This window comes from Haemaphysalis longicornis, unplaced genomic scaffold (assembly GCF_048455015.1).
Source record: "Haemaphysalis longicornis isolate Haplotype H1 unplaced genomic scaffold, Haemaphysalis longicornis Haplotype H1 scaffold_7, whole genome shotgun sequence".
Lineage (NCBI taxonomy): Eukaryota > Metazoa > Arthropoda > Arachnida > Ixodida > Ixodidae > Haemaphysalis > Haemaphysalis longicornis.
Window position 1 is genome coordinate 27,975,132 of NW_027526422.1, and position 26,238 is coordinate 28,001,369.

At 47.5% G+C, this 26,238-nt stretch overlaps 2 protein-coding genes across 2 annotated transcripts in view; one reads left to right on the forward strand and one right to left on the reverse strand.

The window, feature by feature from the left end:
- The window catches only part of Tpst (tyrosylprotein sulfotransferase), a 14,490-nt gene extending 3,601 nt beyond the window's left edge, over window positions 1-10,889 (forward strand). The window contains exon 5 of the mRNA XM_077676444.1: window positions 4,444-10,889. Within this exon, the coding sequence (XP_077532570.1) occupies window positions 4,444-4,771 (328 nt within the window). The 3' untranslated portion in view covers window positions 4,772-10,889. The remainder of the gene's footprint in view (window positions 1-4,443) is intronic.
- A 6,255-nt stretch (window positions 10,890-17,144) lies between these two features.
- The window catches only part of Argl (Argininosuccinate lyase), a 28,560-nt gene continuing 19,466 nt past the window's right edge, over window positions 17,145-26,238 (reverse strand). Inside the window, exons 10-17 of the mRNA XM_077676449.1 lie at window positions 24,984-25,046; window positions 24,782-24,896; window positions 23,820-23,904; window positions 23,180-23,239; window positions 21,578-21,661; window positions 21,403-21,483; window positions 20,188-20,294; window positions 17,145-17,404 (exon numbers count right to left, since the gene is read on the reverse strand). Of these exons, the coding sequence (XP_077532575.1) occupies window positions 17,251-17,404; window positions 20,188-20,294; window positions 21,403-21,483; window positions 21,578-21,661; window positions 23,180-23,239; window positions 23,820-23,904; window positions 24,782-24,896; window positions 24,984-25,046 (749 nt within the window). The 3' untranslated portion in view covers window positions 17,145-17,250. The remainder of the gene's footprint in view (window positions 17,405-20,187; window positions 20,295-21,402; window positions 21,484-21,577; window positions 21,662-23,179; window positions 23,240-23,819; window positions 23,905-24,781; window positions 24,897-24,983; window positions 25,047-26,238) is intronic.

Here is a 26,238-nt window from a genome sequence, read left to right on the forward strand (position 1 = left end):
TGACTGAAGTATGGCTGGTGCTCAGCCATGACTTTAGACATGGCTTTGATACATTGGTTCACATTTGCAAAAGCTGTAATTGTGCGAACAGAGAATATCGTGAACTTGGGAGAGAAAGAAAAATTGGGTTATGATTACCGTTGACAAAGTAGTGCTTGTGTAACACACAGTCTCATGACTTAACTGCAAGTTGTCTGCATGGAACCTCTGTCTAGTTTTTTGTTATTGATCTCATGGTGAAAAATTTATCCCACTATAGGATGCAGTTTGGTTTTGTGGATTGTGTAACAGTATTAAAGATGGCCATAGGTGTGCTTTCACGCCCTCCACGCCTGCCTGCCTCTTCAGAGGCTGTGTGAACTAGGGCTACTACTGTCGGTTGCGTGGTGCTCTCAGCATGGCATTAAGATATTACACCTCTCTTACCATTTAAAAGTTTCGCCTGGTGTGTCACAGCAAAAGATAAATGTCTTTTTATTGCATACGGAGCATACAGGTCTTTGAGCAGAAATTCGGCTATATATGTACTTCATGGCATCCCCATGGCAGTTAGCATCATCATCCGTGTCCATTTCACACAATAGTCAGGAGGATAGTTACAGGTCTCCACAATTTGCAGTTCAAGGCTGTTAAGAACGGCTGGGGACTTAGTCCGATATTTTTTTATTTTTTGTCCGTGGATTTTTGTTTCAAGGGTAGTCCTTGGCGCACTGCAAACTATCAAGATCTATCAAGGACTGTTAAATTAGAGAGACCGGAAAGGACCACAGTTTTCCTTGTCATAATGATGGAGAAAGGAAGACTAGGAGGAAGCATGGAATCCATGATGTCGCCCTCTTTCGATGTCGTTGCTTCTGCTTTGCTCACTTTCTGGAGCCACCAAAGTTGGCCTCAGTTGTTTTGGTTCAGGTAGAATTTGTGATGTCTGCATTCACTCATTGGGACCAAAGGCGCCACCCATAGTAGCCGTCATTGCTTTTTCTGGTCAGTTGTTCATCCTGATAAATTGCCCTCGTGCGTGTGTCATCCCGTGTGCGGCGTTGTGGTGCAGTTGAAGTTCCAAATGTTCATCCCTTCTGCACGAGTGTAAGTGATTTATCTTTCTTATGGCTGCTCTCTCATGTTGCTGTGTTTTCTATACACTGCTTTATTCAATCGTTTAGTGCTCTGCTGCTACCTTTCAAAGCAAGCTTGCTGTGCTGAGGAATTACTAGCATCACTCGGCCAACTGGAAGTTCTTGATTGCAGAAAACATGAATGTTTTGTTTGTTTTGGACGACTGTGGGTAGTGATGTCAAACATGGGGGAGAGTATGCTCAGCTTTCAGAAAGCTTTACTGCCTGGTAACAGGGCAAAGCTAAACCAGTTTGCGCCGCCTACTTCTTGCATCTTGAGACGCAACACTTGCTTGGGTGGCGCAGTGCTGACACGCCTTTTTCTGACCGCTTGGCTTAGCAGGTTCACATGTGTCAACAAGTACACAAAATGTATCAGGTTGCTCACCAGAGCATGACAACTACCGATAGCTGGGTATGATTTTAGCTTTACATGGCTTTTGCAGGCGTTTCACTTTTGTCACATGATGGTCCCAACTAGTTCTTTTTCCTTTGTAGTCATAGTGGATAGTGATGGATCGTCCTGTTCTTCATTTACATGAGAAGTTGAGCAATAGCAGGACCTTCTTTTCTGACACAGCAAAATGTCAAATGCACTCATGGACTATATATATATATCTATATGTTTATGTATTTCTATTATATTTATATAGTCTTAGCAATTACCGTATTTACTTGCGTAATCCTTGCACTTTTTTCCAGAAAAATTGGTGTCAAGTTAGGGGGTGCAATAATTGTGCGAGGGAAAAAAAATTTAGAGTGGTAAAGCAGCGCGTAAAAGCAAACTGCACTGAAAATTTCAACCCCTTGAAAAAGTTATTTCCGTATAGTCTGCCTAGAAAGACTGCACGATACGAACTATGGCAGCTGAAATACGTGTATCTGCAAAGCAAGTAGCCATCAAAAATCGTAGATTTTGAAAGCGAAATTGAGGAGAGCGCTTCCATTACGGCCAGGCTGAAATGACGTTCCACCCGGCTCAGCTGGTGAGCAAGCGGTCGCATGCAGAAAATTGGCCGGGGCAAACCTGTGCGCAACACTTCGCCCTCGCCGCAGCCCTAGAAGAAGCGCACCTAGCGCAGCTCAAACGGTTCTCCCAGCTCGCTGTAGGAAAAAGCGTAGGGCCAGCCGCAACTTCACTTCTGTTTTATGGCTGTTTGCGCGATCCGCCGGCAGGTGGAGCGTCGCCTGCAACAGAGCTATTTTGAACGCTTGAATGCCAGGCTACCAGTCATGTCCCTGTTGGTTTGGTGGTACTTGCTGTACGTTTAGAGGAAATTTGGCTGAGGTGAATAAGGCATTTCCAAGCAGGACTTACCTTTGTAGTACAGTTAAACCTCATTGTAATGAAATTGAAGGGGCGCCACGATTTACTCATTATAACCAATATTTCGTTATAGTCGTAGCAGGCATTTACTGCAAATATTGTACACTGTACTTACCCAAAACAAATGGCAGGCGAAATTGGATCTTGCCACGTGGTGGTACACATCCAGATAACCGCATCCCGGAGATAAAAACGAACCTGCTTTATTGCAGTTCAAAATACGTAACTCTTACTTCAAACCGACTTTGCTGCAATGTAGTCCGTAATTGGCCGTTGATGCATCTTTCTGATTCAAACAACGGCTCACTCAGCTTCGTGCCCGATTTGATGGCTTTTGTCATAGCCGTCTTCTGGTCTAGCGTTAGTTTTTTGCTTTCGCTTCCTGCCTGGCGTGTTCGTGCTCCTCGATTAACTCGGACAGCACAACGAAAGATAAGGCTGAAACCGAAAAAAAAGAAACACACAACTTCAGCAACACGGCTCCCGCGAGCCACAGCGCACGTCGCCAAGTGACAGTCGCAGGCGAGCACACCATGGCCGTGTATGCTGCGTGCATTGGCTGCATGCCGTGTGCAGCAAGAGGAACGTGGGAATCGCACGCATAGCGGACGCATGGTGGGAGTTTGGAACTGCTAAATACAGTTGTCGCATTGAGCACCGTCTCAAATCCGCATTGCATTTGTCGTGAAATTGGCCCAAATGTTATTCCTAATGAAATTTGTTCGTTATATCCTGTAACAGGCAAATTTTATATCGTTATAAGGAGGTTTTTAATACAATGGTATCTGTAGAGACTTTAAAAAGTGATTACGATTTGCTCGTTATACCCATTATTTTATTATAGCCCTTCTCGTTATAATGAGGTTTAACTGTAAAAGTACAAAACTTTATTCGTTGCGGCCAGCCGCCGCCTAACTGCACCACCCCGTGTTTGGTAGTGTTGTACCCAAGTTGGAACAGTCCTAGTCCAAGTCAGTGCTGTTAACATCACTGGTCGTTACCTCATTGTCACCTCAGGATTCCATGTCTGCTTCAGAGGTGTCATCTGCATCCCACTCTAAGAGGTCTTCAGTCGCATCCAGGGCATTCATTCACTGTGACAATTATTCTCCACAATTCTGATATCCACCTGCGCTGCAGCTCCACCGACGGTCTCCTTATCTGGCTGGCCGGTGTCAGAGCATGCTGGCCTTCGGCCATCCACTCTGCGTACACCCCTCAAACATTATCGTTGAGCGGCTCGTTCAAAGACACGTCCAAAAGCTGCAGCTTGGACGTTAGGGCACTTGGAATCACAGCCAGCTCAGTGTGCAGCTCCTTTAACTTTGCGCGTCTTGTTGGTCGCCTTCAGTTCCTTGTGCTGCCGTCTCCAGTAGCGCAGGCTGAACTCATTGATGCGTAGTTCCTGCTTGCTTGCGGTGGTGTTGATGTGTTCTATGGCATATTCAATAGCTTTAAGCTTATTAGCAGCTGTGTAACTGGCGTACCGCCCCATGGAAAAGCGGCACCGAAACCACCACAGAACAAAGTGATGAAAAACTTCTTGAAATGGTGGAAAGTGAGCTCTCGACAACTGATTAGACTGACTGCTGCTCCTCCAACGAAGGGACAGCCATGGGCTGCGCTTAATGCTGCCTAGTAGCGCGCACACGAAACTGGTCCAACAACAGTGTGAGTAGGGTTTGAGAGATGGAACTAGGCTACCATGCGCCTGGCACGCCTGGATACACCGCACTATCCGCCGAATGCAGTGGTGACGAGCACGTGCATCATGCGGGTGTCACGAGCAGACGACTTTCATTGTTGCAATTTTGGGTGTGTGAGGATTATGCGTGGAAACAAAAAAATTTAAGTTTGGGCAATTCACATTAAGAAAGCATTATGCGAGTGTGAGCATTATGCGAGCAAATACGGTACTATTAAAGAAGAGCTAACTAAGAACGTTTTCATCTAGGTTATGCGCGTCATGTTCCTCCTTTCTCTCGGGGTGTGCCCCTGCAGACTGGAGCGTTCCACGGACCAGGTGATCAAGCCCATCAACCTGGAGGCCCTCAGCAAGTGGGTGGGCCAGATCCCCGAGGACGTGGTACGCGACATGGCCAAGGTGGCGCCCATGCTGGCCGAGCTGGGCTACGACCCGCAGGCCAACCCGCCCAACTACGGCCGGCCGGACTCCTTCGTGCTCAACAACACGCTGCAGATCAAGCGGGACACGGCAGAGTGGCGCGCGCGCGAGCTCGAGTTGGCGCAGCACCGCGACGCCATCCGCCGGGGAGCCATCAAGCGCAGGATGGAGGAAGACGTCACCAATAGGACACCCACTGCCTGAGCGAGATCGATTGGATGCCTAGTGCATACTGTGTGACCAAGAGAATCAGTGGGGAGCTGCCTCGCGGCAGCGCATGGGACTGTTGTTCACTGTGGAGAGTAGCTCGGACTGTTGGCAGCACCCTTCGCCACACGAAAGCTTACTTTGGGTAGATAGCCAATTTTGACATAGAACTTGCAAAAGCATGTGTCGGAGGACTGTTTTTTAATGATGTTTCTTCTTGTTTACATTTTTTGGAGAAACATTCACCTGTTTAGCAGGGATCTTCTGTGGATAGGCCATTTCATTCACGTGTTGCACGGAAGTTGATTGCGGAAGGGTGTTTGAAAGTAGGTAAGCACTGCTTTGCCAGTTTGTGCAGCTGTGTTGGCTCTTGTTCTTTTCTTTCCTGGGAGCATCCTTGAGAGGAATTTGAGTGACTCGGCAAGTGTCTATATTAGCAAACCTCACAGTTTTCTTCTGAAGTGCATGATCACACCAAAGCTTAGCAGAATGAGAGCTCCACAGATGCCTGGCCTGTTCTCATTTGTTCACATGCCTCATGGACGTCATTTCTAGCCTTTTCTTTCTTTCAACGAAAAGACGCAGAATCTGCGAAACTTCTTCAGGGTTCTTTGAAAAGCACTTCTACTGAGGCTAGGCAGAGTATAAGTGCATTGCGCGCCCTGCTTTTTCATATCTCGTTCAGTCTGCACTTCTCTCCTTAAAATATGTCCTTGTAGTTTACTGATTTTCTTTGTTTATATGGAACTTTGCACACAGGCAGCTGGGCAGCTAAGATGCAAACTTAATGCTAGACATTCTTAATTCAATCACCTCTGCAACTGTTTGAAGGCATTGTTATCAGGCATTGTTTCAGGAAAACAGATTTGTGTGATATCAGAAGTGGCTTTCTGTTACTGAAAATACTAACGTAACGGAAACATGAAAACAAATGAGGACATTGCTACAAGGCTCGCAGCTGGTTAAGGTGCTTTTATTTTTTTTCTGCCTTAGTTCAGAAACTAGCATCTAATGTGCATATTGCCTTCGTTATCAAAGCATTGATGGCAACATTTGGCCATTTCCTTCGCTGGCATTTATTCCTTTTGATCTGAAACACTTGGTGTCATCTTCAATGTCTCATTCCTATTGTTGAGTTGTGATCTGTTTGTTGACACCTCTGCCCCTTTTCCATTCGTTTTGTTGCGAGGTGTTTGAGATCTGCTAACAGAAGGTTGGCTTCATGCCTACTGCACTGAAAAATGTTAATGCAGCCACTACTTTTTGTACGCATTGTTTCATTCCCGTTATATTTACCTTGGCTTGCTCTTTATAATACCTAATTTAAGTTTAGAGAAAAAGAGAAAAATGAAGCTTAGGCCATTTTTCTAGATTTCTGTTACTGACTGTTTATGATAATAATCTTGACTCACTAGGCAAGAAACATTTGCAGTCTAAAGTTGTTTGGCTGAAAGTCGCTAGCTGCTAACAAGGTCATGACTGTAACTCTTTCTGACCCAAATGTCCGGTGTTTCTACTGCACGGTCACTCACTCTATTACAAGAACTTCATGTTTGTTACATTATCCGAACTCTGAAGACCTACGGACTGTGTGTTAAAGTCTAAAAGAGCAGCTTTAAAACCATCGCAGTGCCGCTGTTTATTGCATAGACCTGTGTGTCAACGTCTGAATATGCTGGTGTGCCTGCTGAAAGGAGATTTGTGGAACTTTTGTATGGCAGCGAGGGTCTGTACAGACATGTGTACCTGACAGGGCATGAGGAATCCCTGTCAGCGCGTATGTTTATAGGTCCGTGGGTGGTGCAGTGCAGGTCTACACTGTTAACTTGTTACTGGGGTGACTTGATCGGGGCGCATACGTGCCATTGAACGTGTTCCTTCTGAGCGCATACCTGTGACAAACAGGAAGGAGGTGGCCTGCATTCAAAGTCAAACTGGGATGATGTGTACAGACGACTATGTACAGACATGTTACGATGTAAATAATTTTGTTAAGTGCTAGGTGTTTGATGCATGAAACGGGAGATTTCTTTTCGTTTTGGCTGCACGCATGAGAGCTTGAGTGTTTGACTTCTGGTTCTGTGTCACGTTGTGCTGCCACATAATGCTGGAGCACAGCTGGCATTCCAGTCCTGGCTTTTCTTTTTGTTCTCTCGGTTGTCAGGAAAGAGGGGGGAGGGAGGCTTTTTCCTCTAAGGTTGTATATTTCTGGTTTTCCCTGCGTATAGGGCATTCTCTGTGGGCATGCGGCATGCTTTTTCATCACTTTGGAGATGGCTTTTTGGAGTCCAGCATCATCTAACCACAAGGCTAACTATAAATTGGCTTAATAGCGCAACAAATTGGGACTTTTTCCTGTCTGTATTTCAACGCCCAATGGAGTGGCAATGTACAGTGTCTGACATCACCTTTTCTTTGTTCCATGCCTATCAGTATTAGCTTCAGTAGCGGCATGATTTTGATTGGAGCAATTTAAATTGCAAGGAACAAATGTTTTACAACGCTGTCTAAAACGATGATAAGTGTTTGTTTTTCTTCCATCCTTTCTTGTGCAAGCCACAATGTTCTTTCAAACAGTCTGGATGGTTTGTGGCCAGTGGCTTAAGTTGGTTGTTGGGGTCCATAAAGACCAACACTGTGTTTGTTTCAACCGAAGCAGACACTGGTGTGGCTCTCTATATGTTATTTTTGTTGCCTGCTGCATCTCTTTTGCTGCACTCCAAAGAAGTTTATAATTTTCAAGCACATGTCGCGAGTTTACGCACCATTTCTATTTTTTTTTTGCTTTGTTAAGGAAAGAAACAAAACTGTGCTAGTGTGTGTGTTTGTGTGTGTGTGTGTGTGTGTCTAGAGATGCAGGCTTGCATCTTGTCTCTCTGCTCATTGTTGGATGCGTGCAAAGGGAGTCTCCCTGTTTTCTTTGTCGTCATGCATTCAAAGGCTCTGCGCCATTCCTATGAAATGTGAGATCTGACTTGACTGTGTGTTCACACTTTCCAGCCTTGTGAAAGCGGTGGTGGGCCATATCGTGGAGTTCTTGTTGTGTGCGGGGGCGACTAGTGTATTGATTATACATTCGTGTGGCACGGCTTGGGGGATCTGAGTGTGCGTGTTTTCGTTTTGTTTTCCCTCTTGCATGCGAGCAATCTCTGTTCAGGCGATAGTTTGTTGGTAAGTGCAAGCACTGAACGTAGAGTGTTGTTTGAAAAACGTTTTTGTAAATGAAAAAAAAAAAAGACGGGTGAAAGGAGGTGTTTTTGGAGAACAGTGTCTATAACAGTGTTGAGGTTCTGAAAATTGGCTTTGTACTTGTGGGTTCTACCATTGCCTGAGGGCCGACCTCAGGGCATGTTACGAATGCATACTAAGTATGCTGAGTGTTAGTAGAAAAGTACTATGTGGATGTTGTAGAAACAAGTGCGAGCCATCTTTTTCAGTTTTGCTTGAACTGAAGCTAACTATAGCTGCATTAATCATTGTAGACACGAACCAAGCAAGGGATATGGTACCTAATTACCTGTACAGGCTGTAGCTAAAGATTTATCAGTGTGAAGTGACGCTGCAGTCCAGTGGCAGTGTACATTCAAAGTACGTGTTTTTCTATAGTTTCCGCACAAATACCCACTCCGTGTTAGGTGTCAGCAGGACGCAATGTGTGTTTTCTTGAACTTTGGGCATGTAGAAAAAAATTTTCAATTTTGAGTACCGAGCCTGTTCGGAATTATCTAACGGGGATTCACTCAGATCAGAGCAAAGTATCAATTTTAATCATTCTTCTGGTGCTTTTGTGGGCATATTTACGAGTGACTTTGTGTTCCTAATGCAAGTCAATTTGATTGGCACACTTGGAGCCTAGATTTGAAAATGAGCATCATTGGATGCTGCCTGTTAGTTAGGGTAAGAGGAAACTCAAAGTAGCCTAATTTCCTCAGTAGATCTTTTCGTGAAGGCGAAGTGAAGTGCTAGCCATCACATTAGTTGATTCACGGAGTGTCTTTTAAAACCTAAATTGATGATTTGCTTGTGTTCCCATACAACCACCATGGAAAACGTAGCAGATTTGGTGGTAGTGAAATTTTTGGCTGTGCTTTTGTTAAGGATGCATACTTGGCATCTTCTGTTTTCAAGCACAGTACTTGAAAAGACTGTTCTTAGAAAGACTAGGAAGATTTGAAATGCTAACGTTTTGTCGACGCGAGTGCTCCAGTCTTGTCTGCAAAGGCCGGGAGAGACGGTGATGTGTTTGCGGATGCCGATGTGCGCAAGTGCCTTTGTGTTCCGTCAGTCCACATATCGTGTGTGCCAACCTTTTTCCACGGTGTCACGTGGCTTGTTCCTTTTATTTTCCCCCCACATTTGATTGGGAGTGAAATTGCGACAGTTTCCCAGCTGTAATTAACCACCTTGGCAGAAATTGAGCACAGCAATGAGCTGTGCAAGGCACCTACCTCCCTTATGAGGAATCTCATCGAAAACTGTCTGCAAGAGCCTGAGTTTTTTAGGTCAATTTGGGGACTCCTTTTGCAAAACTTGTTAGCTTCCCTTCCAGCCTTTTGCTTCTCACTGAGAGTGCTGCCGGCTGCCGAGGGCCAGAGCCAAGTGCGTCGATGTGTTGTCAGCTTTTAGAGCCGTCTGCTACAGATACAGACAATTGACAAATCAAATGCAGGTCATCATTGTGATGAAGCTATGTGGTGAGGTTTTATTTCTCAAGGCATCTAAAAAAATATACGTAAAAAATCTCCAAGACGTAGGCTAATGCCCAGACAAACTGTCATAAGTAAAAAAAAACTTAATGAGAAGCCCTAAAATATGCACCATACTAGAGCGAGAAGTCAAATTAATCATTTCCAGGTATTTCACTCCAAAATGGCAACCTCGAGCATCACAAGATTAATTCCGATTTGTGGGGAGTGAATTCCAGCATTATTATCAAATTCTACTAGCACTGGCCATATTCTCCCCGTAGGCTTTAGTTACACATTGTAATGTAAATAGAGAATAAATGGTTAAACGAGAGCTTTGGCCAGCTAGGCTTGTGGGGACATGTAGCACTACTCACTTTGTTTTGTTTTATTTTATTTTATTTTATTTTGCTAGTAGTTTGCCATGATGGGGGTTGGTGGAAATGCTTGCATGTGTAATACACATGGCTGAGGAACTTCAGTATTGCAAATTAAGAATGGCAACTCGTGGTATACGATTTGGAGTTGAAAAGCCCATCTGTAGTTTTAAAAGACTTTTTATAGTAACAAATAATTTTATGTAACAAAATTTATAATGGTCACGGGAGAAGTTGATAGCTCCATAGAGTAAGTGGATAATATGAAAGGAGTTTATTGCAGTTGTAAAATTCCTGCCAAAATATTTTATGCCACAGTGCTTGTGGCTTTACCTTCAGTAATTTTACACCAACGCTTACTTTTGATATTAGAGCCGTAAAATAGAAATTGAGTTTACCCGGTTAAAAAATAAAGGTAAAAATGGCTGTGAGAAATACAAGAGAATGAGCCTGGACACTTACAAAGCATTGCAATTTTAGATTAGAGACCACCACATTCGGTTCGCATGGGGTCTGTACCTGAAGCTGTTTTGTATTTTAATCTTTAGTCTATTGGAGTGATGAAGGGTTCCATCCCCGTTCCATCTTTTGCAGCACGTATTGTGGGAAGGAAGCAACATGCATGACAGGCCCCGTATACAGCACACACGCGAGTGATTTCCCAACCCCATGTTCTTGGCTGTACCTGCATTGACAGTATTCCGTCTGTGGGACCAAAAAGGCGCAACTGCCGTTCATGCACTCAGTGGTGCACTACGGCCAGTCCCCCGCCCTCCCCCCCCTTCCCTCCTTGTCAGCACTGCATTCTATGAAAAGGCAAAAAAATTTCGGCCTGCTTGTGGGAGAGGAGAAACGATGGCTATGTCACGTGGAACTTTCTGGGAGCTTTTTTTTGTCGGCAGCTGTACACAGATTGGCGCACATTTCACATGCCATATGATAATATATATATTATATATATATATTATATATATATATATATATATATATACAAGCAAACACGTATATATTTTGTTGAACGTGTAGTGGAGTAATTTATTGATGAAAAAAAAAAGAAACAGCGGTGTCCATTCACCTTGTTGTGACTGTCTCAGTTATTTCACACCAATGACAACTGTATGGCGCCACTACACTGTGTAGGAATGTTGCACTTGCGGCAGGTGCCAGCACCGTAAGTACCAGAATGTCTCAAAGGTTGGTGTATGTGGCTTTGATAATGCTACAAAAAAGTAAGGGAAAGGCAGCATCCAGTACAGACCTACTTGGACTCTTCAGCGTAGGGGGCTTCGTATTGGGAAAGAAGCTAGAATGAATGGAATGAAGGATTTGGTGGTCAGCCACAGTAGAACTGTGCAGTGCCACATAAAGGACATAAGTTGATGGGAAGTAAAAGAGGGAGGGGCTATGATGCGAAGACCTTCTGCAGATATCGAGCCTCAAAAAATGTGGAAGCACCGAAGGCACTGTCGACGAGCTCTCCTCCTGCTGCCGAGTGATTCCTCTCCACAGCTTCCAGGCACCTTTCATTGCAAATCTAGCTGTAGAAGTGGTCTATTGACCAGATTTAGGGGAAATCCCCAAGGTGAAGTAAGTTTCTGCGAAGGAAAGTTTGACTTCCACCTCAATGCAGCCATATGGCTACTAAGGAAAGCTATACAGCTTTCTCAGAAACTTCGCAGTTGAAGAAAAATGACGGATTCGTCCTGGTTCAAGACGAATTTTTTTCAATTGAAAGTGGCCCAGGACGAATGAGCAAGACGTTCACTAAGTTGTGTACAGACAAATTTCTAGAGAGTGGTTTGCTTGCCATTAAAATGTACCTCATGCATTGAAAGAAGAACAAAGTTGCAGAGGTCACCTACATTTGTTTTTGGATGCGAGACGCGGTAGTGTTAGTTTGTCGTCGAGGGAGAGTTTTGGAACGGAGCTGCTGCATTCACAATTAATGCCCTCTAAGCAATACAGGTAAGTTGAGAGAGTGAGACGCTGTTTCCGGTGGCAAGCCGTTTGGCGTGTTTCCAAACGCTTCGCTGCACAGAGCCCCCACGTGACATGAGTGATGTCGCTGCGCGCGCTATTATTTTGAGCGCATGCTGAAACAAGGCCACCGTTCAGGCTCTGTGGCCTCTGTGTAGATCATCGAGTACTGGCGCTGACGGCTTGAATTCGAGCCCGAGCAGGTCTATTTTAGTTTTTTTTTTTCTAAACTGAAATCTACGCGTTGTTTTTGTTAATAATAGTGATTTGGTATGTTTTAGGTCCCTTTAATTTGGGGCGCCGCCAATGACCACGTTAAATTACCGTTCTGCATCGCGTGAACAGACATGCCACGTGGGTGCTCTGTGCAGCAAAGCGTTTGGAAATACGCCGTTGGCATGCACATCGCATTTCGCTTCTACACCTTCATGCGCAAGGGGCGCTCATTTAATACGTTTCGTAATGCCGATTGTCTGTCCGATGAATGAGCGCTGTGCCAGCGGCCATTGAACGCCAGCCAGTTACTTGGATCAGGAGTGCACTCCTCATCCATCATCAGCGGCGACTGGAAGAAATGGCTCATAAGCGCGCCTTTTCCTCTCCCCACTACCGAGATCGCCGTGCCCTATTACAGTTGAAGCGGACGCTTTCATCCGAGTGATACGCTGCCGTTTCCATTTGGCGGTGATGACGTCCTTCCGTGGTCGCTTGGCGGGCACATCTTGTAACTGCGGCTGCTCCGGACGGCTTGCACCCACATGAAGTCGCTCAATGAGCCTCGCGTTAAAAAAATCCCGAGCCATCTCCACTAACGTGAAACCTGGGAAGGGGCATGCACTGTATAAGTGTATTCTTGGCGCCTGGGTGGTTTTGCCAAAGGAGATGAAACCGTTGGGGGGTTCAGGTATACAGATCTGCTATAAAACTCTTGTCTTTGAAGCACGAAGCTCTCTCAAGCAGCAGCTGCGCATCCTCGGTATCTTGCTACAACGAGACGGCAAGGCGACAGCAGCCATTGCTAAGATCAAGATGGCCTCCGAACAGGTCACCGGAATGATCCGACGCGTTGCGAACCGGAACAGAGGACTTAAAGAAGACGACGCCTTCCGCCTGGTCAGAGCGTTCATCGTGTCTCGCATCACCTACTCGGCCCCGTACCTCCAACTAACGAAGGCGAACAGGAACACGCTAGACACGATCATAAGGAAAGCCACCAAGACGGCTATGGGCCTGCCCCAGTACTCGTCTACGCAGAAGCTGCTGGACATGGGGGCACATAATACGGTAGACGAGCTCATAGAGGCTCATCGTTCCAACCAGAGAGTGCGACTGAGCCAGACTGAGCACGGCCGAGCAGTCCTTCGGAAGATTGGTTGGCCCATCGAACCACAGATACCCAAGCACCCTCTACCTCCGCCGTGGAGGGAAGCGCTCAAGACCAAGCCCCTGCCGCGCAATATGCAGGCCGGCAGGAACGACGAGAGGCGTGCCGCGCGGGCACAGGCACTCGCCCGACAGCTGGAAGCAGACCCCCGGGTTCTCTACGTGGACGCCTCACTTCCCCAGCACAGCAGCAAAGCAGTGGCCGCCGTCACGACCATCGACAAGCTGGTGACCAGCGCGTCGCTACGGACGACAGATGCCAGCCAAGCAGAAGAGATGGCCATCGCTCTCGCCCTCACGCACGGAGACGTGCATACGATCGTCACTGATTCCAAGACGGCTTACGGCAACTACCGCAAGGGGATCGTCTCCCACGCGGCCATGGCAATTCTCGCAAAGCGCAGCCCACCGGGACGAGACGTAGAGCTCGTGTGGGTTCCGGCACACTCGACAGTGGAAGGCAACGCCCTCGCCGACCACTACGCCCGCGAACTAGCAGACCGGGCCGAGGACGAGTCGGAGCTACCGCACCCAGTCACGAGCTACCGCGAGATTACCACGCTGTACAGGAGCGCCAGGTGCAGGCTTCCCGTGCCGCACCAGCAACTCGACCGCAAGCAACAAACAATAGTGCGCCGCGCACAAGCGGGGTCACTGGCGCACCCAGCTTTATTGAACAAGATGTTCCCGGCAGAACACGACCCCATCTGCCCGTTCTGCAAAAAGACGGAAGGCACCCTGCCGCACATACTGGCGGAGTGTACTGAGCTCAAGAATCCTCTACCTTCCCTCCCCCTTCCCCTTCCCCCCCTACCCGAGCGATGGGAGATCTTGATGTCCAGCCCCGACCTGTCGACGCAGCAAGAGCTCGCGTCCAGGGGCCAGGAGCTATTGGACTCATATGGGACTCGTGACTAGGGTTCCACCCCGTCTGACGCCTGCGAGCGTCACCTGAAATGGGCTCAGCGAAAGTTGTTTCTCTCTCTCTCTCTCTCTCTAGGGCGAGGCGTAAACGAGTGTCCCGGTGTTTTTTTTTTTTTAGCACGCGTTACGTTCCAAAGCGAGGCTTAAACGAGTTTCACGGTGTTTTAGTACCGTGACTACATGAGACGAGCGACGATTACGACGACGACGACAGGAGACACCAACAGCCCCTAAGGGCTTCGCCCCTAAAACCTTCCGTTCTCCACAACGGGGCATCATGGAGGGATTAGGGCATAGCAGGACAAGGCAGAATGGGAATGCCAAAATTTATATACATGGTTGCTCTGAGGAGTGATTTTCGCAATACTTTAGGTGACAAACCGCGGTCGCTGAGTTTATAGAGCGAAAGCTACTACCAGAGTCCGTCAATGCTTTTGACGGACTCTGCTACTACGCTGCACCTTTCAAGGGCACTCATCGCGTCGCAAGTGACTTTCAGCCGTCGGCGCGCAAACCGCCCCTTTCTTATCGCTTCGCCCACTCGGAGCTTCGCCGGAGTGGTACCACATGACCATGCGAGGGTGAAAAGCTGTTTGACCTGCGCTTGATCGCTCAGCGCTGGCTGGGCTGTCTGTGTCTGCGCTTCAGAGCGAGCCAACCTCTTGACTAGGCGAAAGTTTAACGGCTGCTTTGCCGCCGCTTGGTCCCTTGGCTCCCCATCAATGGTGCGCCGGCTGGGATGCCTGCGCCTTCCATTCAGCGCAAGCAAATGATCCAATCAACCAGTAGCTATAGCTAGAAGGCAGACTCACGAAACACTGGTTTGCTTTCTCTCGTGCTAACTACGTTTAGGAGTGCTAAACCTGAACCATTTTTAGGTTTGGTGCACTACATGCATCCCCTGCATACGAAGAAAATGGCGGGAAAATACGCGCACGTAATGTGGTTGTTTAGCTTTGCCCTTTCGTGTGGCACAAATCATAGCTAACACCGCAAAACTATCCGTCGCTGTTAACTTTTGCTAGTTTCACCGCAGTACAAATGTGTTTGCTGTGGAGCACCCTTTAAAGGCGGGCCCTGACGATGCCCGGATATGCCACACTTTCCCAATGGCTCCTAACGCAGTCAATTTTGGGGTGGCGCTGTTAGTGAAGCATAATTATAGGCTGTACGGTAATGTCACCGATAGATAATCTGTAAATATTTGTTTTCTGTGCATCGGGGTAAACGCCAAAATAGAAACACCTAAAGCACGATTTCAATTGACCCACAAGCTACGCTTCTACGTCTCCCACGCTGTACGGCAGTTTGAGCGTTGCAGCAGTGCGCTTGCCCCTATCTCCAAAGTAGAATGTACTCCGAGATATACGAGAAAGAGTGTAGCTTCTGTGGGCAATTGGGCACGCTCCGGCACGTCATCGGAGAGTGCGATTTCACCGAGAGGATCCCCCCACCCCTAACCCAACCCTCCACCACCCTTCCCACACCCCTTAACGAGCGATGGGAGACCTTGCTAACCAGCCCCGCCTTGGAAGACCAGCTCGTCCTTATTTCCAGGGGCCAGGCAGTCGCGAAAGCATATGGGTCCCGTGAAGAGAGAACCACCCCATCCGGCACGTAGTCGCCGCAATTTTGTGCGGCTAAATAAAGTTGTTCTCTCTCTCTCTCTCTCTCTTTTCCTTTTTTATGGCAGAATCATGGCAGAATCGGAGGTGCGCCGTTATAGAATCATGGCAGAATAGAATCATTACGGCGTAAATACGACTCCACGGCGTAAAGACGGCGTAGTCGTTACAGCGTAAAGATGGCGTAGAGATATTACGGCGTAAAGACGACGTAGAGTCATTACGGCGTAAAGACGACGCTATCATTACGCTCAGTTTAATTCAATTGCCACAATTCGTTCACAGTGGTCGTAAACGTTACATAATTCGCGTCCGCTGTCAATACAACACGTCCACACAGGGCGACACGGTTACAGAAAACGGCTGTAACGCTTGTTTTATTGGCACTATCCGGAAACATATTATATGATAAACAATTTAAAATTAATTCTAAAGAAAAGTGTCCCTATTCGATCAATGTGGTAAGTCTCCATACATAACTCAATATAGTTATCCACCAATACGGCTTACCCGCCGCGGTGGCTCAGTGGCTAAGGCGTTGCGGTGCTGAGCACGAGGTCGCGGGTTCGATTCCCGGCCGCGGCGGCCGCTTTTCTGATGGAGGCGAAAAGCAAAAACGCCCGTGTGTACGAGATTTCGGCGCACGTTAAAGATCCCCAGGTGGTCAAAATTAACCCGGAGCCCTCCACTACGGCGCGCCTCATCGCCTGCGTTGCGTCGGCGCGTTAAACCCTACAATCAATCAAACCAATACGGCTTCGCTGATCTTCCACTTCAGAGTAGTGGAAAGGTTCTTAATTTTTAACAGCGATGCTGTTGAGCGAATCGTTTGTGTGTAGTGTCCGCAGTTAAAAAGACCAAGAAAATGCACGTTCACGCGTGCCTGGAGTGTACGTTCGTCAAGCCAAGCATACCCGCTTAGAGAGCTTGGCTAACATTGGCCACAAAAAAACTCCAGCGTTCGCCATATCATGGCAACATTTGCTCGGAACGAGAAAGACACGTCACAGCGTACGCCCCTCGTTCGTTCGTCCTCGTGTCATCGTGCGCATGCGCCCTGTACCGTAGATTAGCCACGACCTAAATGTCGAAGCTGCTGTAGGTGATCGTAGACTCCACATGGCCCGGCCGCGGATAGTTCGCACGGCCGAGGCGGAAGACGCCGCTCTGCTTCGAGAGGCTCGGCGTGCAAATCATCCGCTAGAGACGATACGTGGCGCTTGCAGAGTGGCGTGCGAAAGCGTCGACCAAAACGACGAGCTCCCTCTAGCCTTGCTCAACATAAGGTTATCGAAATGCCACGCCGCCGGCGTCCACCACGACACCACGACGATACTAAAACTCAACTTTATGTCCATGAATGATCCCCTAGAACAGCTTCGTTATTCAAATATCGCGCGCGAGTACAAACTTCCATGATTTTTTTATTTTCTCTTTATAGCGGCCACCATTTTCTGCACCAGACAATAACAACAGCGTCAGGCCATGCACTGAAATTCTCGATTCTAGTTCTTCGGGACGCCGTCAGCCTCTAGCCACTGCCTCAAACAAGTGATCTGGGCCTCGACACTGCGCCGGCTTGTGCCCCCGGTCGCCTTGTATTGTTCAACGGAGTGCTCGTAGTCCCACACGTGCGCCAGGTCCTCGTCGAAAAGCTCCCTGCAATGTCAAAGGCAGAAAGCGCACGATTGCAATGAAGCGTGCCTTGCAGGCCATAACGCGACTTTAGCGCGCGCGGTGGATGGCGCGAAGCCCCGGGACGTACAGCCATGAGCTGAAGTTTACGGACCACAAGAGCGGTGGCCAAAACTAACCGCTGCGCCGTCTGGTTGCGCGGCGCCTGCTGTCGATACCCACGCACAGCGTAGGTGCGGCTAAAGCCACTAAATAACCTACGCTATCAGCACAGCACCCATGCCACTATCACTCGCTTTTAGGTCCGGAGTAACTTAGGACCACACAATGTCCGTCCCCGTCCATGCGCATACCTTTTACAATCGCAAAAAAAATCACACATGCACTGGCAGGATTCGAGCCTGTGCCTGGTAGACCAAACAGAGTTAGTGTCAGTCGCCTTACCCATTGGGCTATAACCGTGAGTGAGCACCCTAGAGACAAACGGCTTACTCCCTCGCCTGTAACGGTGCGGAGTACCTTCGGACCTCCCAATGTCCGCCCGCGTCCATCCGTGCGCACACCACCATCAAGCGAAAATCAAGCGAAGTTCGATTTGAGCCGTGAGTTGCAGTTTCGTTTAGGGAATAATCAAGGCACAACTCACGGCTCAAATCGAATGACGGTCTGGGCCCAAATCGGATGTCTCTCAGGGCGCAACTTGGATGTCATAACTAACTGAAATTCAAAACAGCGCAAAAAGGCGGGACAAGAAACGACGACTCACACTGGATGTCATTTCCAGTCCCCGTACTCCGCACCCTCGCCATCGTCCACGGAGTGGAGATGCTGCCTTTTTTTTTTCTCGATTTCCTTGCGCTTCGATAAATTTGCGCCATGGGAACCTGGCTGGCATTTTGCACGCTACTAGTCGGCACACATGTGGATATGGCGTGCTCGCGTAAACGGCGAAAAGGGTGATCCACTGACAGTGTTGGCGCACTCTAGAGTTTATCTCGTGCCTATAGCAAATTTGCTTTCTCTTTTAAATCTCCCGCATCGTATATTGAAGCAGACAAAAGACCTAGTGCATTTGAAAAAAAAAATGAAAGACGAAACGCCCTCTTTTCCGACTTTGAGCATGGCTGGGAAACTATACCACACCAGGAATGTGAGCAAACTTAAAACGCGCCAACCATACCCACCAAAGTTTCTGCAAATGTGGCAGTATTCAGGTGCGTATTGCAATGATTTGCGAAACTTTGTGTCGTATGCAGCGTACGCACCATTTTGAATTTCTCGGGAACATTTACCTTTGTAGTTCGTTCATGGACACGATAGCCACTTATACATTCAGTACACAAGGACTTAATTTTGATCTGAGACACCATTAAACTGAAGAAAGGCTTTGGATGCTCGGAAACTAGCGAAGTGCATTCAGGCTATATTCTTTGATTACTTTGGACTCGGAAACAATAGTGGCAGTCTTCGCACATTTTTTATTGATAGGTATGTACAAGATTGCACTTGCCTTGCCAAAGATTATAATCTAGAGTCGAGAATCTCGCTTACAGTATAGGCAGGCGCAAGTGTTGCAAAGCAAACAAAATAACCAATACACCATTGAAGGCCTTGTGAAAGGAACCATGTTCACTCACGGAGCACACTGTAGATGTTGCGGCGAATTTACCTAGCGTTCCCCGCGCGGAGGTGCCTGCTCACCGGCGGGCGGGTGCGTCGGCGGTACGGCTTTGTCGTCTGCTTTAGCGACGGTTGTTTTAGGCCTATTTTGGCGCAGCTTCGCGTCCATTGCGCGCTTTCTTCGCACGGCTTAATTAACTTGTTCGACAGCAACTCCTGGGTAAGCCGGACCCGATGGAATTAAGTGGTCGTATGGCAAAGATACGCTAAGGATTGGGTTGAAGGGCGGGAAAGCAAAATGTAGAGACCACATACAGACATTTGGCCGCTAGAGAAACCTTTTGCGCACTGCTTGCCACGAATGTGACTCCGTTTTCTAAATTAGTGAATACCAATTCGGTTGTGTTTTAAGAGGCACTACAAAGCGTAAGGAGCAACTGGTTCTGATAAACGGAGCGATTATAAAAGTTCCCTCGGCTTTCTCGCAATTCTCAAACTTACTAACTATAGTTTAAATCGGTGTAAATGGAAATCACTAAGCTCACATGCCGAATTGTTTCAGTGTCTACGCTTGTGTCGCGCGGTGGTGTAGCCCCGAGCTAGCCCATCAGGATGGATAGGTTCCGCTGTCTCACCCTTCGAAAGACGCTCCTCTCCGTTTTCTTTCTGCCGACGCACGACCGGGCTACGGCGGCGGTGTCCACCGCTCTAGCCCTGCCGTGGCCGACGCTGCTACTGTGTTTGGGACGCCACCCCCACGAATTCCAAGTAACGGCTGGCAGAATCTCTCGTTTCACTCTTTGTAGAGTCACGCGTGTGAATTCAAGTGACGTCGCATGGAAAATTGTTGGAAAACTTTGTTTTCCAACTACCTTCACAGCGTGGATTGGAGCCAATTTCTTCTTTACTTTGTATACTATCGAGATCACTGTGTCGCAAAATAAAATTCATGGCAGTGCTTTCGATGCGATTGACGCCAAGTCGGACGACGCCCATGTGCGAGAAACGTGTTGCACCATAACGCGGGAGTCAAGGCGTGTACTCCGAGGGATGCCTACACATCTCAGTGTTGGAGTTGCGCAGCGAGGAGGCACATTAAGCGCAACCCTCTTGCGCAACTATTTGCGAAAACGGGTGGGACACAGCCCTCTCTCCGATCAACCGAAAACGGGCAGATATGTACTTACGATATAGATTTGGCGTCGGCACACGATAGGGATGACATGGGAACATTCTTCTTCTCGGCTAGGGCAACAAGTTCTCCGGCGGTGTGGTGTGCGTCACGGAACGGTACCTGAAATGAGAGGGAAAAAAATACCACAAAATTTATAAATCTGCGCTGCCGTAAAGGATTACTGTTTAACTTGGACCATTTTTCGATCATCAGCGCGAGCGGAACACACACAATTCGTAGTATTCGTGCGCACCCCCATCAAAAATACACACAGCCTCCACTGCCGAGATTCGCACCAGCAACTTCACGTGTAAAAGTACTCTGCCCAAGCCACTGCACCTTCGCAGCAGGTGCTAGTTGATTGGTGTGGCGAGGATAATGTAGCGGCATGTAAGTACGGGATATATAGCCGGGCACTGGCGCCTTTCGATTGCATTTAAACGTGCTCGCCCCAACCAAGCTTGCTGCAGCTTACTTGGGCCTGCGACGACCAGCAGCAAGTCTTATCGTATTTCACAACAGGTCACTGGGAATATTTATCTATTCGCCTACATAACAAGGCAATAGCTGATGCGTCCTAGCGCGACACGGTTAGTTACGGTGTTGTTCAATTTCTTGGCGCAGCACTTCTGTTCCTTATGGAGGAGGAAAACAACTCACCCGTGCGCATGAAATTTCGGGCACATAAACAAGGTTCTCCGTGCTTATCACTATCCATCTATAACGGCGCACCTCAGCAAAACACGAGAGAGAGAGAGAGAGAGAGAGAGAGAGAGAGAGAGAGAGAGAGAGAGAGAGAGAGAGAGAGAGAGAGAGAGAGAGAGAGAGAGAGAGAGAGAGAGAGAGAGAGAGAGAGAGAGAGAGAGAGAGAGAGAGAGAGAGAGAGAGAGAGAGAGAGAGCAAACAGTCCCATCTGCCCACGCTCAGTGGAGCCGGTGGGCTACCGTGTACCGAACCGGACCGGCAGCCGCCAGTGCAACGTCATAGGAAGCAGTTTCAACTCTTCCGCCAATGGTTTCCGACAAAATAGAATAACGCAAGTAACCTGGGTGCAAGGGGCAGGTTCGGCGACTTAAACGTCAGGTGCTACGTTATTGGGAAACGGTTGCACATACAGGCATCCTTCGTGGCAGACAAGTGGGGGTCAGTCGTCGTAGTGCCGTAAATTGCAGCTAAATATACGGGGAAAGCTCAGTGATTCGGCATTCGATGTCTAAATCCAACTTACCCCTTTTCGCACGAGGTAATAGGCCACGTCTGTTGCTAGCATGTCGGGGCTCAGCGAAGATTCGCAGGCGGCTTTGTTCACCTGTAAACGAAACCATTGGCCGGTAAGGACGCAAAACTGGCGAGTCATTCACCGAGGCTGCTCACTTAGCAGTATTTTACTTACGCGTTCTTACCTTAAGTGTTTGCAAGCAGCCAGCGGCTAACTGCAACGATGCCACCAGCGTGTCATAGGCGTCGAATATTGCTTCTTTGTCCTCCTAAAACAAAACGTTAACAGAAGCATTAACGCCCGCCGCGGTGGCTCAGTTTCTAAGGTGTTGTGCTGTGAGCACGAGGACTCGGGTTCGATTCCCAGCCGCGGCGGCCGCTTTTCTGATGAAGGCGAAAAGCGAAAACGCCCGTGTGTGCGATATTTCGGAGCACGTTAAAGATCCCCAGGTGGTCAAAATTAATCCGGAGCCCTCCACTACGGCGAGCCTCATCCCCTGCGTTGCGTCGGCGCGTTAAACCCTACAATCAATCAACCGAAGCATGAGCGAGAATGGCACCGATGAAGTCGCATATTTATCGATGGTCACTTATTGCCGCCATTCAGGAGCTCAGCTCCCTCCCCCTTCCCGCACTCTCCTTCCCCTAGCACTGTGTTCGATAAATAACCCCACGCCTGCCATGGTCAGTAAACTATTGTAAAATAAGTTACAGACTGAACAGCATGACGCTGGCGAGCATTCGTGCCCGAAATACTAGGCGGAGGCAAAAAGAAGAGGATAGCAGCTTCCGTTCATTTCACTGGGTCTGCCGTGTATAGCCTTTTTCTGTCCCCCGTTATCAAACAGAAACATTGAAAAGTGGGCGAGAAGGAAGAGAGGAGTGGAGGAGTAAAAATAAATATACGTTTAGTTCCTACCCATACAGAAAAACACTATCCCAACCATCTGCCGCCTTGACTGAGCTCGTTCACCGCGATGCGTCGGCCATGCTTGAATTGGTGCTGCTGTAACACCATTATTTTTTATATCACAGTTGTTTCTTTAACGTATTAATCATTAATATTAAAGTATTTTTTTTCACTAGTTACTGTCGTTTCGTTGCGGTTAATTTAAAAAAAAAATTAATCATAAGAAGTATAGAAAATGCAAAAAGCGGGAACACGCGCCTCAAACATTTTTTTTCCGCACTCCCATTTGTGACGTCACAAATCGGGAATGATGAAGCGGAATGGGTAGGACCGACGTAAAAGTTTAAACGTTTTTTTTTTTTTACAAAAATAACATTAAGGTAGGGACATTTAAACGTAAAAAAGGCCTATCTGGCAAACTTTGCCAAGGCTAATTTAAAACACCATTTTCATCTGGTAAGCGTTTATTGGTAGACACCAGATTAACCTAGTATTACCCAGTAGGTTGCTTAAGTAACGGGGCGAGCCTTGAGTACTTTAAGAACAGTCTTTGCAAAATTTTCTAGGCCACTCCAAAAGTGCATAGGCCACACAAATTTCGAAGTACAAGCTCACCTCTCTAGTAAGGCTGAAATGTTTTATGCCACAAAAGTAGAGAAAACACCTTTATTTCTTACTGCCATAAAATAAATGTGGTCACAGCTAAACGTTAGGCTGTGGCTTTGACTCCTCTATGGCCCAGAAACCTTCGGCGTGGCCTAGAAAATTTTGACAAAGACTGCGTCGCCTTGGTGTTTTGCGGGTGTGTGCAGTCCCAAAGCGTGCCTAAATGTCTCGTAAGCATTGTGTTGAATTCTGTATGCCGACATGCGTTTACCTGAATGTCCTTATTGTATGTGCTCGGGAGGCCTTTGAGCACCATCAGGAAGCCGATAAGCTGAAAGGCAGAGTAAAAAAGCATAGATACATAGCGGGATTAATTAGGAATAGTTTATAACCACAACGGGGGCACATGGCTTTGAATGTAAGACTCCGAGTAAATGCACGCTCACTCTAACACGCGAACTCGTTGTGGAGGCTGTTAGAAGCAGTATAATTTATTAGATTATTCGGCGTCCGCCGTTAACCACATGCCAACACTCTGCGAATATCGCAGTGTCAATGCGTCAAACCGCAGCACCGAGAGACTGGGATCATTCACGTATTGCCTAGCGCGGCATTTTTTCCCTAGCCGAAGAGTAAAAAAAAAAAAAAAGTTGCAATACTAAAGCCGAGGAGCCTAAACCAACCAACATTGGTGCCTTCTAGTGGGTCTTAACCCTTGCAGCCCTTATTTTTATTTTAATCAAAGCAATGTTTTCTCCGTGTTTTCCTAAATTTTGGACCCCCATAAGGCCACAAAAAACAGAGCTGGTTAGAGTTGCCTGGACACAGATTCAACCACGTATATATCGTGTATTATAAAAGCTTAAACAGACAAACAAAACAGTGAGATCGATGCAAATTGAGACACTAACATGTCCGGAAATCCTTCCAGCTTTTCCGCGAACGAGCTCCAGACCATCCGGGTTCTTTTTCTGCGGCATCAGGCTGCTGCCGGTGCTAAAACAAAAAGGAAAGGTTAAGGCAGCGAATGCCAATAGTTTTTCTACTTTTGCGAGATACACGGAGGCTAATCGTGCTAAGTGTGCCGATGGTAAAGGTAACGCACGACAAGCACTGGAGGACTTTAATGACCAGCCAAGTTGCGCCATCTTCTTTTTTCCTCGTGTTCTAATGCTGCAGCTAGTGCTCTAGGCTGTGATGGTGATGTATGTGACTGATCAAGCAGGTTTTGAGGCCTTAGCAGGTTATCAGCCGAAGGTAGGCGGTGATTGAGTGAGATGCATATAAACAAGAAAATCGCTAGTTCCCTCTTCTAAATGTCTTCCCATAAATATTAATCAATTCAAGGTTAAAGAGGGTAACGTACATTATGTAAGGAAAAAAAAAAACGGAACAGAATCTCTTAAACAGGACGGCTTCGAAATGCAGGAGACCTTGACGGGTTTATAGAAGAAAAGGAATACCGTCTTTTATGTGAGAAACCGCCGCGTAGGATTAACCTAACCTAACCTAACCTAACCTTTATTACTAAAGAGCTTCTCCGCAAGATGACCCTGTGTGCAGGGGTGCACCCTTTACAGGTCGCTTGCTTCATTGTACTGGCGTCACTTGTGTGATTGATTTGACGTCAGCGAAATCTTGGTGTATCCAGGAATAAAACACTTTCGTGTTTTAAAAAAGGCAATATAGAAATACGTTGCATAAGCAGAGCAATCTTTGTTTCATTGTTGCGCTTGTTACCCACGCATGCCACAGCAGAGAGGAAGCTTGGAAAAAAGCCGCGGTTGTTCACTTAGGACTAAAGATGCAAAGATTGCAGCGAAGAAAGAGAGAGGTATTAGGAGTGTCTCGCCCACCCCGCGCGAGGAGTCACCTGTAGGAGTCGTCCATGGTCACGTATCCGAACTCGGCTGACGAGTAGAAAACCAAATCTTCGGCGCACCTACTCAGGTGAACCGCGGTCAGGGAGCAGGCGAACAGGAACTCGGCTGCGGCGCAGGGGATCGTTCAGGGCGTGGTCGGTCGGATAACGAAATACGGGACTCGAACCGTCTCTACAGCGCATGCGGTCTTACCGACGAAATCTCTGTCGCTGACCGCTGTTATGCTGTTCTGCATCACACCATCGAAGAGAAGATCTGCGCCGGAATGCAAGAGTTTTACACAGAAAAATGTTCTTGGCTATGCGTCTTATTTAAAACCAATGTGTACTGTGACTGATATTGCTAATGGCAGAATGCACAGCGGACTGGACCATATAAGCAGAGGAAATACTCCTGTACGATCAAAGCAACTTTTCGAGCGCCAACAAGAACGGCCTCCGTGGCGCTGTTTCGACGTCGATATTATTATTTTTTTACAGCAAGCAGCTGAAAATAGTAACCAACAAAAATGGTTAGCGGGGAGTATAATTGCCAGTGGGTGCACAACGCGTGCGCGCAGCGCGAGGTGGATGGGCCCTCCGCAGTGGTTTGTGTAAGGTCACATAGAAAATGCCGTTACGTACGTTTTGAAAGAGGACGATTACGACTGGTGGATTCGTGGCGCGCGTGTAGCATTTTGCGCGCTAGCGCCGGAAGGCGCCGTGCGCATTCATCAACGGTGTTGTCAGCGCGGAGTGACGGCCGGGAACTATCTCCGATACGCGCCGCAGATTCCTTTGAACTTTTCGTCAGGGTCGGATCTGTGTGCGCTTTGGTGCAATCTCGCGGTGTCTATGAACATGCGTGCAGCGTAATGGGATATTCAAATACGAAAAAAGGCCCACATATTATTTTTCTCTTTGTGCAGACAGTTGTTGCTTTGCTTGAATTAGTCGAAATCCCTCAATTCATTCTGCTTTTTGTAAACTTTTTTTATCAGAAACAGGCTGACACCCCAAAGGAAACAAATGTTAAGGTGGACAGACATCATAATGGACGATGACGGCATGCATGATTCCAACTTTTCGTGCGACATATCGTTACTCTTTCATGACTGACAGTGGCGTGGAGAAAGGTTTGGCCACAGTGATCAGTTGCACTGTTCCTTGAGTGACCTGAAGTCCCTCGATGGTTAGTTCTTAGTCAATTCTAAAACACGGATAAGAAAAAACCTTCATATGCGGAAAGTTGGCCATAACTTCGTTGTTGTTTGTAGGGTTTAACGCGCCGACGCAGCGCAGGCGATGAGGCGCGCGGTAGTGGAGGGCTACGGATTAATTTTGACCACCTGGGGGATCTTTAACGTGCACCGAAATCTCGTACACACGGGCGCTGTTGCTTTTCGCCTCCATCAGAAAAGGCCATAACTTCGGAGATCTATCACCAGCCTAGCCAGTTGTGGCTTTTT